The following is a 14,320-nucleotide window of genomic DNA, read 5'->3' on the forward strand; positions in this document are numbered from 1 at the left end:
CTGCATGACTGTCATGATAATCATCATGGCAGTCATGTTTCAGGGCTAGTGTGACACATTGCAATGAATGAAACACCTGTGTGCTGCCCCCAAGAAAGTTTACGTTTAGAGCCTTAGGGGTTTAGAGTCTGCAAGTCAGGGTTGATTTTGCCGACTAAAAAACTAAGATGAAAAATATTCGTCGACTACCTTTTTTCAATGACAAAAAAAACACAAAAACTAAGCCATGGTGACTAAAACTATGATTAAATAATACTGTCGATTTTGTCAACAAATAAAACACTATGTGTTAGGAAGGGGCTAGTGGACAAGAGATCCAGTAAGTAATTTTACACTTGGTTGCATGCTGAAAATAGCAGATCTACAAGCCATTGCGCGACAACATCAAGCCCCACCAAAAAAAAAAAAACATTTCAGTCGACTAAATCAACTGTAGATTTAGTCGAGTAAAATCTCATGATATTTTAGTCGACTAAAACTATAACACCAAAAAAAACATTACGGGTGACTAAAATGTGACTAAAACTAAATGAAAACTATTATTCCAAGAGACTAAAATGACTAAAAACTCAAATAGAAAATTTGCTGCCAAAAAAACAACACCGTTCTACAGAAGGTGTCAGCATTCCTACAGTATATCAGAGCCTGGTTATTAATCTAAACGGGGTAAAACATTTCCCCAGTATACCGTGGCAGCCCAGACGGCTGATCCAGGGCCAGCCAGTCAATCATCACAGCTCTCGCCCTGAGAGGTTGGATGTTGACGAGGAGCCTCTCTCTCTGGCGCTGTAGATCACAGGAAGTGGATGAAGGCGCTAAGTGTCGCTGCTCTAGTGCCAAAACTACAGAGAAAGGCTGCAATAGTTCAACACTTTCAAGGGTTTGTTGTCTCCACCAGGCCGAAGGCATGGGGGGAGAGTATGTTTTGCACTCCGTCCGTCCGTCCGTCCGTCCGTCCGTGTGTGTGTGTGTGTGTGTGTGTGTGTCCGTGAGCAGCTAATCTCGGCCACCGTTAACCCGGTCGATGCCAAATTTTGCACACACACTCCCTGGATGCCAACGATGAACCTCTGCCCCAAACTTTCCAGAACGGCCTGTTATAGCGCCACCAGGAGGCCGCTTTGTGCAAAACAACTTTTTGCACAGTACACCTACAGATTTTGTCCAAACATCACGCAAATTGGTACACAGTCTCTCTAGTTTACTTTTGTTGCCCTTTTATCCAACCACCAGATGAAGGCAAGCTGCAATGGCCTACATTCCTATCCAGGTGGAGACCTGTGCCCAGAAGGGCACTTTTTCTAGTTTTCCCTGTTTTCAACGTGTCAACAACGCAAAGGACAGTGTTAAGTGTTAACTCCTTTGACCCATGGTAGTACTATTGCAAAATTACTTAATTACTTAATTAATATATTTTTTTCTGTTCTTTTTTTTCATTGTTTAGTCTTGCAATGCCATTGGTCATGATATTATTATTATTATATAAAAGTAATCTGTGTTGCATTGTGATGTTTGACTCACTGACACGCACACGCACACACGCGCACACACACACACACACACACACACACACACACACACACACACACACACACACACACACACCGGGATGACCCTGCCAAAAACAACAGGGTCAACAACAGGCTTGGTTTATCACGGTCACATACAGCCTGACCCTCTGACGGCCTGCACTTACCCTGCAGCCCGGCCCCTTCCCCTTCCCCTTCAGCCCCCCTGCGGACTGAGATGTTACTGAGGGGGGGGGGGGGGGGCAGCTCTTTGGAGATTAACCTGTGCCGTTTTGTGTGTGTACGTGTGTGTGTGTGTGTGTGTGTGTGTGTGTGTGTGTGTGTGTGCGTGCGTGTGTGTGTGTGTGGCTGTATACAGAAGCGCTGGCGTGCTACAGCCCACACTGAGGGCGGGGGTCTCGTCCGCACCTGTTTCTGCATGACGCGAGGGGTATTGGGGGGGGGGGGGGGGGGGGGGCTGGAGGGGTGGAACGGGAGGCAGCTGTGCCCCCTGAAGACCCCGACACACACACACACACACACACACACACACACACACACACACAGTCACACACACACACACACAACCAACCTCCATCAGCAGCAAAGTCTTTCTAAACTGAGTGAAACTTTAAACAACATCACTCAGCTGTGTAATTTCACCAGCAAACTCTGAACACTGAAACGCTGACAGTAAAGAAAATGCTCTCAGTCCGCATATGCACACGCGCGCGTGCGCGCGCACACACACACACACACACACACACACGCACATGCACTCACGCACACACACACACACACACACACACACGCACATGCACTCACGCACGCACACACACACACACACACACAGGCCCAAGTTGAGCAGTATGGTAACGTGATCTGGCACGAGGGGGGATGCCACCCATGTGAGGCATGCCAGGCCTGTGTCTATAATCTATATACATCACACTGGACTGTGCATCACTGGCCAGCCGGCCCGACACTATTCACTCTGCTATGGACATCTTTACAGTATCTTTACAGTATGTGGACGTGCACTTATCTGTAAATCCCTGGAACATGTGACGCGTTTAAACCTAAACACCAACAACAAGTGTTTATTAATGGTCATAAAATACAGTAGAACACGAGTTCACTCAAACACCTCAGGAGAACACCTAGTGTTAAAATTCTAAACACCTATAATATGACTGACTTTGATTGTAAAAACTAAACACGTTTATGTGTTTAAAAAGTGTTACAGGCGATTAAACATGTTCTTCTGTTTATAATCTAAACACTGTGACACGTTTAAAAAGTGTTACAGATAAGTGTTTATAACCTAAACGCTTGGGTTTAGTATATACAGTATGAACAGTGACAGTAAGAAATGTCACAGGCCCGTATATTGACTGTGTTGTACACTGTGCTACGCTACTAACTATAGGGGTGTAACGATGTAGTAACTGTATCGAAATATCGATTTTAATTTAAAAAAATCGAAATTAAAGTATATCGAAATGCAAATGGATACTATAGTTTCGTGATCGTTTGACATTGTATCGAATCGTTTTGCAATGTAAATGATCAATTTGATCAATGAGTATTTGGTGCATTGTATTTACAGTAGCAATTTTAAGAAGAAAAAAAGAAAAGCATGGGTTTGATTCCATTATTAATAATACTATGACTTTGTCTTGAGATCAGTTGAGGTGACAGTCTGTGACGTGTTTTATGACTGGAGTCTGGAAAACTGAAACGGTGTCACTGATTTACTGTATAGGCTTTTATCTGCTTACATAGTCACAGTGTTTAGATTATAAACAGCAGAACATGTTTAATCGCCTGTAACACCTTTTAAACACATAAACGTGTTTAGTTTTTACAATCAAAGTCAGTCATAATTATAGGTGTTTAGAATTTGAACACTAGGTGTTCTCGTGAGGTGTTTGAGTGAACTCGTGTTCTACTGTATTTTATGACCATTAATAAACACTTGGCATTTTATTATTACACACATGGTGTTTAGGTTAAACGTGTCACATGTTCCAGGGATTTACAGTGTATGAATCTGATCTCAGGTCAGAATGGGTTAATCAGATCAGTGTGTGTCCACTGTCCAGTGGAAACCTCATATGAATCTGATCTCAGGTCAGAATGGGTCAACGCCGGTGCCGTGAAGAAGCGGTGCTCACCTGGACTGCATCTCCTGGGCTTTTAGCGTGCTGGCGGAGGACGCAGAGGGGCTGGTCTGTTGGCTGAGCTCCACCAGGGACTGGTAGTACTGCTGCTGCTGCTGCTGCTGCTGTTTGTAGCGCGACAGGATGAAGAACAGACCCAGGATGGTCTTCAGGTTGCCATTTCTGATCTCTGTAGGGAGACCAAAAAGGAAACAAAAAGGTCAAGTGACTTGCATACAGTACAGTACAGTATTATTATGTACAGTATTTCACATTTCTCACAGTTCTGTTTTAGTTTACCAAAGGAGGAAATATAAGCCTCAGTTCGTGGGTACCTACTTTTATTAGGGTAAAGGTCAAGTCAAGGGTAAAGTCCAGACATTTTTAATTTGTGTGAATTTCAGCCTCTGTGGGGGGTATTTATATGCCAATATCATGACCAATGGCATTGAAATGGCATTGCAATGAACATCACTGATGACGTTTAGGTGAAAAAAGAACAGAAAAAAAAAAAAAAAATTAATTAAATAAAAAAAAATTGTTGCTAAAAAGCAACGCTGGGTCTTAGAGGGTTAATTGTAGGATGAATATTGCATTATGCCAGCATAAATTTGTGTAACGCATTTTAATTCTGGATCAGGTTACTTGGACAGGTCAAAAAAAGTAGAACTGTGGCGGTTCTGTGCCTCTTTTCACACTGGTTGGACCACATCGAATTCAACATGCAACCCCACGCCAACACTTAACCCATTCTGACCTGAGATCAGATTCATACGAGGTTTCCGCCGGACACACACTGGTCTGATGAACCCATTCTGACCTGAGATCAGATTCTAAAAATGTCAGTCGTTCTTCGATTTTTTCAAAAATAGCAGACCTACAAGCTCATATCGCGCCACTCGGTGGCGCGATATGAGCTTGTAGATCTGCTATTTTTCAATAGCTAAAGCATAACATGATGCCAACACCAAAATGGGTGCCCGGTCAGAATGGGTTAATCCTTGACCAAACGTATCCGACAACACATGCACAAAGAAATTAATCTGAATGAATGTGAGACTTCCTCCTAATGGCATGCATAATCACATTCAACAGCATTTTATCTGCATTAGAACAGTTTTTATACAGCTTGTATAGGTCGGCTATTTGGGGCGCAATTAAGACACTGTCGTGCACTGAAGCATAAATCAGGATTTAGATTTAGATGTTATCCGCGTACAAACAAAATTGCCAGTTCGAACCTGAGAGAGTTAGTGTCTGTGTGAGGGACCGTCCGAGCAGTCAAAGCTTAAGGATGACACAGGTTTTCAAACTTCAAAAGTTTGTTTTAATGTCAAAAGTAACAAATAATTAACAAAAGTTTCAGCAACTGAAGTGGTATAGGTCCCTTGAGGTCAACATAACATAACTTAAATGAAAATAATGTGGAACCAAACAGGAAATTAACTCAACCAACAGACCTGTTCCAATGACACATGAGGGAGGCTTATATAGTGGTGGACCAAACCAATAAATACACAAAGGGGTAGACAGCAATTAGAGCCAACTGGAATCCCTAAACAATTCCCAGTTCCCCCCCTTCTCAATCAGGTATGTTGGTATGGTCCTCTGCATCAGAGCTGACTCCACCCCCTGCCCCATAATTATGTTGCCATTGCAGGAACTAAATAAAGAACAGAACATTAGTACAACAGCTGTGCATATTGTCACCAAGCCATTTTCAAATACTGATTGTGTTTTATGCATTATTTATAATATAATATAATCATTGCAAATGTCAATACTAGAGGTTAGAGTAGAATGCAAATCTGAATCCCCCCCCCCTTTTCCCCTCACTGTATATTGTATCTTTTCCCTTTTTGCTTCCTATATGATGAATTCCTGTTCTGTACTTTAGCTACATAGAAATGTCTATTTGTATGTCTCTAAATGTTTTGATGAATTGAACAATGTGGACCCTGTTGTAAACAAGTGTAATGCTTAATTGGGTCGTCCACTCACAGTTAACAGTCTTTGTATTGAGTTTGTGCTTAAAATGTACTGTAAATTCTGCAAACTGTTAATAAATATTTCAATCAATCAATCAATCAAAAGAGTAGAATGCAAATGTGAGTGTGGGTTAGAGGAGTCTTATCTCACTGTGGGGCTGGGATCACAGCCCTCACTGTGGGGCTGGGATCACAGCCCTCACTGTGGGGCTGGGATCACAGCCCTCACTGTGGGGCTGGGATCACAGCCCTCACTGTGGGGCTGGGATCACAGCCCTCACTGTGGGGCTGGGATGAATGTAATGCACAATCTATGTAAAGGTGTGTGAATGTGTGTGTGAATGAGTGAATGTAATGCACAATCTATGTAAAGGTGTGTGAATGTGTGTGTGAATGAGTGAATGTAATGCACAATCTATGTAAAGGTGTGTGAATGTGTGTGTGAATGAGTGAATGTAATGCACAATCTATGTAAAGGTGTGTGAATGTGTGTGTGTGTGTGTGTGTGTGAATACGCCTTGGATAAAAGGCGCTATATAAATGCACCATTTACCATTTACACCCCTGAGGGACGAGTCAACACATTTGCTAAAGGATGGGTAATTGATCTTGCTCGCTAAAGCATCCATTTGTGAAATGGACTTTTCATATCACGCCCGTCTCCAAAGGCTGGCCGTGCACAGAGAGGCCAATGGAAGAAACCAACACATGACACAGCAATTTTCTAAGTCCCTTTTCTTTCACCCCATTCTGACCTGAGATCAGATTCATACGAGGTTTCCGCCGGACACACACTGGTCTGATTAACCCATTCTGACCTGAGATCAGATTCTGAAAAATGTCAGTCGCTCTTCGATTTTTCAAAAATAGCAGACCTACAAGCTCGTATCGCGCCACTCGGTGGCGCGATATGAGCTTGTAGATCTGCTATTTTTAAATAGCTAAAGCACCAAAATGGGTGCCCGGTCAGAATGGATGAATGTTTTTGGGTAGTTTTCAATTTCTCTAACTCCCAGAGGCAGTCATTTATATTATATATACATTTTTCAACAGCATTATTTTTTCTCCTCTCCTCTTTTGGGGAAAATGCAGTCAACAAAACAATCTGTCATACTGTGGCTGGAATCATTTAGACAGAAACACCAGGACATTACGATATAGCAATAACAAGTCAGACCAGAATCATTACAACATTGGAAATTGTCACAAGGGTGGGAAAGTGATGTGATTATTGTTTCAGTGTCGTGACATTTGGTTCGTTTTAGTATTGAATAAGTAACACATTTGCACTCGACAAGTTGACATAATTTGTAAAGGAAAGAAAGGAAAGAAAGGAAAGGAAAACTGACGCGCTCTCCTGGAACAGTAATGATGGAAGTAAGATTGGTCTTGATATCAGCAAATTAAAGAGAGGTCAAGCTTGATGTAGACTCCCTTAAAGTCACTCTGTCCATTTCCCCGAGTCTGGTCTGAGTGCTGCTAATTATAAAAAGGAGCACCTTTTCCCAGAACAAAGCTTATAGCCAAATAACGGTTGGCTATGCTACAGTAGTATGCATCATTGGCCCCTAAATTAAAGTGACGCGGGCAATCGGGGGCAATCAGCACTGCAGTGCTCTTTCATCTTGGCCCGTGGTCAAAGGAAATGGACCATGGATCTTAGAGCTCTTTGTAAAGTGCTCATGATTTCATGCAATCACATCTTTTTTCTTTTTTCTTTTTAGGGAAAGGTTTCTCGTATTCAAGGCACATAATAGTACTTTCATCTTCCAAACTACAAACTACAAGCTCCCCTTCTTACAGGACCCCCCCCACACACACACACACACACACACACACACACACACCTGTGCACACACACACACACACACACACACACACACACACACACACACACACACACACACACACCTGTGCACACACATACCAAGTGCATGTGTAATGCACTTGGTAATATTGTACCAGCATCACATCGCATCGCAATGTGGTGTGAGCTTATATATAGATGCATTGATAGATCTTTGGTTTGGTTTTGAAAGGGTTAATAGGCTATAGGCTATTAAACTTCCGCTCGCTCGAGCCATTGAGTTATTCATTAGTCTTCCGGGTGCTTCAAAGCGCCACTGAGCAAACTTCCACTTCCGGTTCAGGTCTCTTATATCCTTTTATTACTCTGTGGTTCCACCCCACACACACACACACACACACACTGTGTGTGCCGTCACTGAGCTGGCGTTTAAGTGATAACTGCATGTGGGCTTGGCCTTACACAAACGTCTCCCTTTGAACACGCTCTGGAGGGGTCAAGGAGGGGCTTTATTGGGGCAGGCGAGCAGCAGCGGGTCATTATGTGGTCACCGTGTGGTCACCGTGAGGTCACCGTGTGATCACTGTGTGGTCACTAGTGTTGATTCAAGTAATTTAATGCAATCAAATACCTTTCTGTTTGGATGTATGGGCTGTCAAGGCCAGAACGTAGTTTTTTTTGCCATTTCCGCATAACTTCCTGGTATGATGATGCGCATACCCTCTATAGTAGTTTCAGTCACATTTTAGTCACCTGGAATGTTTTAGTGTTAGTCTAGTTTTAGTCGACTGAATGTCATAAGATTTTAGTCGACATAAGGCTCATTCATAGTCTGGATTTTCGGTGGTGAGGTGACCACCGCTCCGGTGGTGAGCTGACCACCGCTCCGGTGGTGAGCTGACCACCGCTCCGGTGGTGAGGTGACCACCGCTCCGGTGGTGAGGTGACCACCGCTCCGGTGGTGAGCTGACCACCGCTCCGGTGGTGAGGTGACCACCGCTCCGGTGGTGAGCTGACCACCGCTCCGGTGGTGAGGTGACCACCGCTCCGGTGGTGAGGTGACCACCGCTCCGGTGGTGAGCTGACCACCGCTCCGGTGGTGAGCTGACCACCGCTCCGGTGGTGAGGTGACCACCGCTCCGGTGGTGAGCTGACCACCGGAGCTGAAATAACGTTGAGCGGTGGTGAGTTAAAAACAGAGAGAAGGGCTGGAGCGGTGGCGGTGGTTTGCTCTTCACCGCGGCTCAGTGACGTCATGTTGTAGTTCGGTGGTCACCTCAGTGACGTCATGTTGTAGTTCGGTGGTCACCTCAGTGACGTCACGTTGTAGTTCGGTGGTCACCTCAGTGACGTCATGTTGTAGTTCGGTGGTCACCTCAGTGACGTCACGTTGTAGTTCGGTGGTCACCTCAGTGACGTCATGTTGTAGTTCGGTGGTCACCTCAGTGACGTCATGTTGTAGTTCGGTGGTCACCTCAGTGACGTCATGTTGTAGTTCGGTGGTCACCTCAGTGACGTCACGTTGTAGTTCGGTGGTCACCTCAGTGACGTCATAGTTGTAGTTCGGTGGTCACCTCAGTGACGTCACGTTGTAGTTCGGTGGTCACCTCAGTGACGTCACGTTGTAGTTCGGTGGTCACCTCAGTGACGTCACGTTGTAGTTCGGTGGTCACCTCAGTGACGTCACGTTGTAGTTCGGTGGTCACCTCAGTGACGTCACGTTGTAGTTCGGTGGTCACCTCAGTGACGTCACGTTGTAGTTCAGGTGGTCACCTCAGTGACGTCATGTTGTAGTTCGGTGGTCACCTCAGTGACGTCACGTTGTAGTTCGGTGGTCACCTCAGTGACGTCACGTTGTAGTTCGGTGGTCACCTCAGTGACGTCATGTTGTAGTTCGGTGGTCACCTCAGTGACGTCATGTTGTAGTTCGGTGGTCACCTCAGTGACGTCATGTTGTAGTTCGGTGGTCACCTCAGTGACGTCATGTTGTAGTTCGGTGGTCACCTCAGTGACGTCACGTTGTAGTTCGGTGGTCACCTCAGTGACGTCACGTTGTAGTTCGGTGGTCACCTCAGTGACGTCATGTTGTAGTTCGGTGGTCACCTCAGTGACGTCACGTTGTAGTTCGGTGGTCACCTCAGTGACGTCATAGTTGTAGTTCGGTGGTCACCTCAGTGACGTCACGTTGTAGTTCGGTGGTCACCTCAGTGACGTCATGTTGTAGTTCGGTGGTCACCTCAGTGACGTCATGTTGTAGTTCGGTGGTCACCTCAGTGACGTCATGTTGTAGTTCGGTGGTCACCTCAGTGACGTCATGTTGTAGTTCGGTGGTCACCTCAGTGACGTCATGTTGTAGTTCGGTGGTCACCTCAGTGACGTCACGTTGTAGTTCGGTGGTCACCTCAGTGACGTCATGTTGTAGTTCGTTGGTCACCTCAGTGACGTCACGTTGTAGTTCGGTGGTCACCTCAGTGACGTCATGTTGTAGTTCGGTGGTCACCTCAGTGACGTCATGTTGTAGTTCGGTGGTCAACCTCAGTGACGTCATGTTGTAGTTCGGTGGTCACCTCAGTGACGTCATGTTGTAGTTCGGTGGTCACCTCAGTGACGTCATGTTGTAGTTCGGTGGTCACCTCAGTGACGTCATGTTGTAGTTCGGTGGTCACCTCAGTGACGTCATGTTGTAGTTCGGTGGTCACCTCAGTGACGTCATGTTGTAGTTCAGGTGGTCACCTCAGTGACTTCATGTTGTAGTTCGGTGGTCACCTCAGTGACGTCATGTTGTAGTTCAGTGGTCACCTCAGTGACGTCATGTTGTAGTTCTGTGGTCACCTCAGTGACGTCACGTTGTAGTTCGGTGGTCACCTCAGTGACTTCATGTTGTAGTTCGGTGGTCACCTCAGTGACGTCATGTTGTAGTTCGGTGGTCACCTCAGTGACGTCATGTTGTAGTTCGGTGGTCACCTCAGTGACGTCATGTTGTAGTTCGGTGGTCACCTCAGTGACGTCACGTTGTAGTTCGGTGGTCACCTCAGTGACGTCATGTTGTAGTTCGGTGGTCACCTCAGTGACGTCATGTTGTAGTTCGGTGGTCACCTCAGTGACGTCATGTTGTAGTTCGGTGGTCACCTCACCACCGAACATCCAGACTACCAATGAGCCTTAAATGTACAGTTGATTTAGTCGACTGAAATGTATTTTGGCGGGCCTTTAATATGCTGATTTAATAAGATAGAATTAATAAGATTAGAAATGCCATTAAATGGTTGGGCCGTAGCCTAATCCAGGTCAAACAGGGGGGGGGCCTTATACCCTGTAAAAGTCTTCTCTTATGGGGGGGGGTCCTTGGCATATATTTTCAAATGGGGGGGTCCGCAGGTTAATGAGTATCATTTTGGGCAGTGGCGTGCACAGACATTTAGAGGGGCAGGTGCTCAAGTGAAAAAAAGGGCACCTTGTGCAGCACATTTTGGGGCGGGAACCCATTTTGGTGCTTTAGCTATTGAAAAATTAGCTTCTTCTTAGCTTCCAAAATGGGTTCCCGCCCCAAAATGCACTGCACAAGGTGCCCTTTTTTCCTTGTGGAGGGTTAATTTCTTTAATCGAAGAACCACTGACATAGAAACAACGCTTTAGATTGTGGGGGGGCCTAAATAATATAGTAGAAGCTTTTTTTTTATCAAGATTTAATCAATGTCACCGCATGGTCCACACACTACAAATTAAGAAAAAAAAAAAACTTTTTTTATTTTATTTTTTAAGAGCAAAATTGCCAAAAGGGCAGGGGGTGCTCTAGCACCCCCTAGTGGCTATCTGTGCACGCCACTGATTTTGGGGGTCGTTGACATGAACAAGTTTGGGAACCACTGATATATACACAGTATGTATGTAGGAATGCACAAGACATCTTGTCTGGAGACCAAGCAGCTTGACATAAAAAACAAAGAAGAAAGGACTGCCCTTGATGTAAATATGCAACACCAGAGTTTCCGGGATTTGGGTTTACAAGCGCCCACTAGACAGATGCCCTTTGAGGGGACTCAAACAGACATTATAGTACAATAAGTATGTTTTCTCGGAAAGAAACGGGGGAAAAAACCCTACACACTCCATACACACACATCAAACACCCTGCTGGTATTTTTTTTTATGTTTTTTTTCTTCCCCTCATCTCTTTCATGCCTCGTAAAACAACAACAAACCGCCGCGTGCATATGCCAGCCTGCGGAGTCTCTTGAAGTCCATGAGGGCTGATTCAATTAGACACGCGCCTCATGGTTTATGGGAGGGAAACTTGTCCGTCTAATTCAACATGTGCCCACGCCAGCGCAATATGCACGCATGCACGCACGGCTCAAAGCGGACCGCGGTGGCAAGCACCCAGTGGCGTGCACAGTTAGACACTAGGAATAGTCACTGGAAGACGGTTTGTAAACTTCCCACAGCCCTCCTATGAGACACAGACTGAGTAGAAAAAAATCGTGCCATTTTATCATGATTATTAGTGAGGACCTATTATATGAAGATACGTTGAAAAGTGGTGAAGTGGTCCTTTACTGCATAGATTCACGTGTCGCTTGGATGAGTCTGTGAATAGCATCACCGTCAGTATAAATAACCCTGTCAAAAGTTGCACTAGATACTCCTCTATAGCCTTAGAAAACATTGGCCTTTATTTATGAACACAGATGCCTGTCTATCATGTACATTTGGACTGTGTTTATTTTATTGGATGTATATTGTATTTTGTGTTTTGTATGTTTCTCTATATGGACCCTGCGTCTGCAATAAAGGCATTCATTCATTCATAGCAGATTTACAAGCTCACAACGGGTTTAAATGTGTGTGGTGAATTTGTAGATTTCTGAAAATGTTGACAATTGTTTTTTTAGTTTTTTTTCGATTTGAAAAGTGTTGTGCCAATGCAGGGGCCCTGATAAAAGGGGCCCCAATGCAGGGGCCCTGATAAAAGGGGTCCCAATGCAGGGGCCCTGATTAAAGAAACACACAGCCCTATATATCGATTTAGGGTCCTTGACATAAACGTTGGAGAATCACTGCCAGAGCTTTATGTTAGTCTATATTAGCTGGAGTTAATTCTGTACTGGGAGAGACTGCGATAGTTATACCAGCTTGTCTTGTTTCTTATACTGTACTAAGACTTTGTATTTACATTTTTGTGTGTGTGTGTGTATGTGTATTTAACCCATTCTGACCTGAGATCAGATTCTAAAAATGTCTATTACATCCTGACAGTGATATTATTAACCCATTCTGACCTGAGATCAGATTCTAAAAATGTCTATTACATCCTGACAGTTATATTATTAACCCATTCTGACCTGAGATCAGATTCTAAAAGTGTCTTTGATTTTTCAAAAAATAGCAGACCTACAAGCTCGTATCGCGCCACTCGGTGGCGCGATATGAGCTTGTAGATCTGCTATTTTTCAATAGCTAAAGCATAACGTGATGCTTCGTATAGGACCGTAAAGGAAGTGATGAAAAGCCTTCTGGACTGGACAGGGTAACCCAAGAGCATGTGTATTTTTACAGACCCCCCCCCCCCCAATCCCACCCTCCTCCAACCCCTCGTTAAATACCGGGCCTACGGAGTCACGGTGCTGTTTTTAGAGTCGGGGAGGGGTGCGCGGAATTTACAGCGCTAGGTCAGTGTGTCAGCTAGGCCGCCGCGCTATTTCTGCCCGCCGTCGAGGTCAAGGGCGCGTCGACCTCCTTGAGGTTTAAGCCGTTCTGGCCGGGAAACCCCTTTTGTTGTTTTTAAGCATTATGTTATACTTTATAGCTATTGAAAAATAGCAGATCTATACAAGCTCGGTGCCGCGCTACGAGCTTGTAGGTCTGCTGTTTTTGAGAAATCGTGAAAATGTGGCACAAATCTTTGAATATATATTCTTTCAGAGCGAACGTTTTTAACTCAAATCTTTGCTTCTGGGGGGGGGGTCCCTGGAACAACATATTTTCAGATGGGGGGTCGGCGGCCAATTACATTATATTTTCGGGGGTCCTCGACATGATGACAATGTTTGAGAACGACTGACATAATAGAAACATGAGGTTTTCAGAAAACTGTCATGGATTTAGAAGGCATTATTTTGTAGAATCTGGTCTCAGGTCGAAATGGGTTAAAGGGGAGCCGACGCAGCAGGGGGTCTCTGTGAAGCAGCAGGGGGTCCCTGTGAAGCAGCAGGGGGTCTCTGTGACCGTCTTGTATGCACAGAGACACTTAAACCACGGCAGGCCTGCTAAAGCTCACAGCTGTTGGATCCAATAACATCGTCTACCGCGGCAGTGACACTCAAAGTGGGGGTACGGGGTGGTGGAACCCCCCAGGGGTCCTCGAGAGGTTCCCTTGCAGCGAAATCACTCAATATATCATCCGAATCATCCAAATTAACCGCTGTAAACCAATAAACATCAGCTATTTGAGGGTATATAGTCGATATATAAGCTTGAACATAATATGGGCTGTGAGCTGTTGTAGGTCACAAGTTCACAAAGCATATAAGAAACATTTTAGTTTTATCCTCCTGTCTTTCTGCTGTTGCAATCAATGTAACCAGCAGGCGTCAGAGTCTTCAGCTGGTCCCACTGCTGTTTTTGGCAGCAGATTTTGAATTTAGTTTTAGTCAAATTTTAGTCACCTGGAATGTTTTAGTGTTTAGTCGAGTTTAGTCGAGACTAAAATGTAATTTGTCGGGCCTTTGTCGTAATGATGAAAATAACCGATCTGCAAGCCCACACAACGCGTCGCGCTGTGACACGTTGTGGGCTATATTTAGTCTCCGTTTTAGTCATCATCATCAGTATATTTAGTCTTAGTTTTAGTCATCA

General features: G+C 44.8%; 1 protein-coding gene across 1 annotated transcript in view; it reads right to left on the minus strand.

The window, feature by feature from the left end:
- Nucleotides 1-3,681: 3,681 nt before the first annotated feature.
- Nucleotides 3,682-14,320, minus strand: part of LOC310853156 (neuron navigator 3-like) — a gene marked incomplete at both ends in the record, with an annotated part of 50,536 nt that continues 39,897 nt past the window's right edge. The window contains one exon of the mRNA XM_083757395.1: nt 3,682-3,860. Within this exon, the coding sequence (XP_083613521.1) occupies nt 3,682-3,860 (179 nt within the window). The remainder of the gene's footprint in view (nt 3,861-14,320) is intronic.

Source organism: Protomyctophum parallelum, assembly GCF_964188405.1.
Source record: "Protomyctophum parallelum genome assembly, chromosome: 22".
NCBI classification, from domain to species: domain Eukaryota; kingdom Metazoa; phylum Chordata; class Actinopteri; order Myctophiformes; family Myctophidae; genus Protomyctophum; species Protomyctophum parallelum.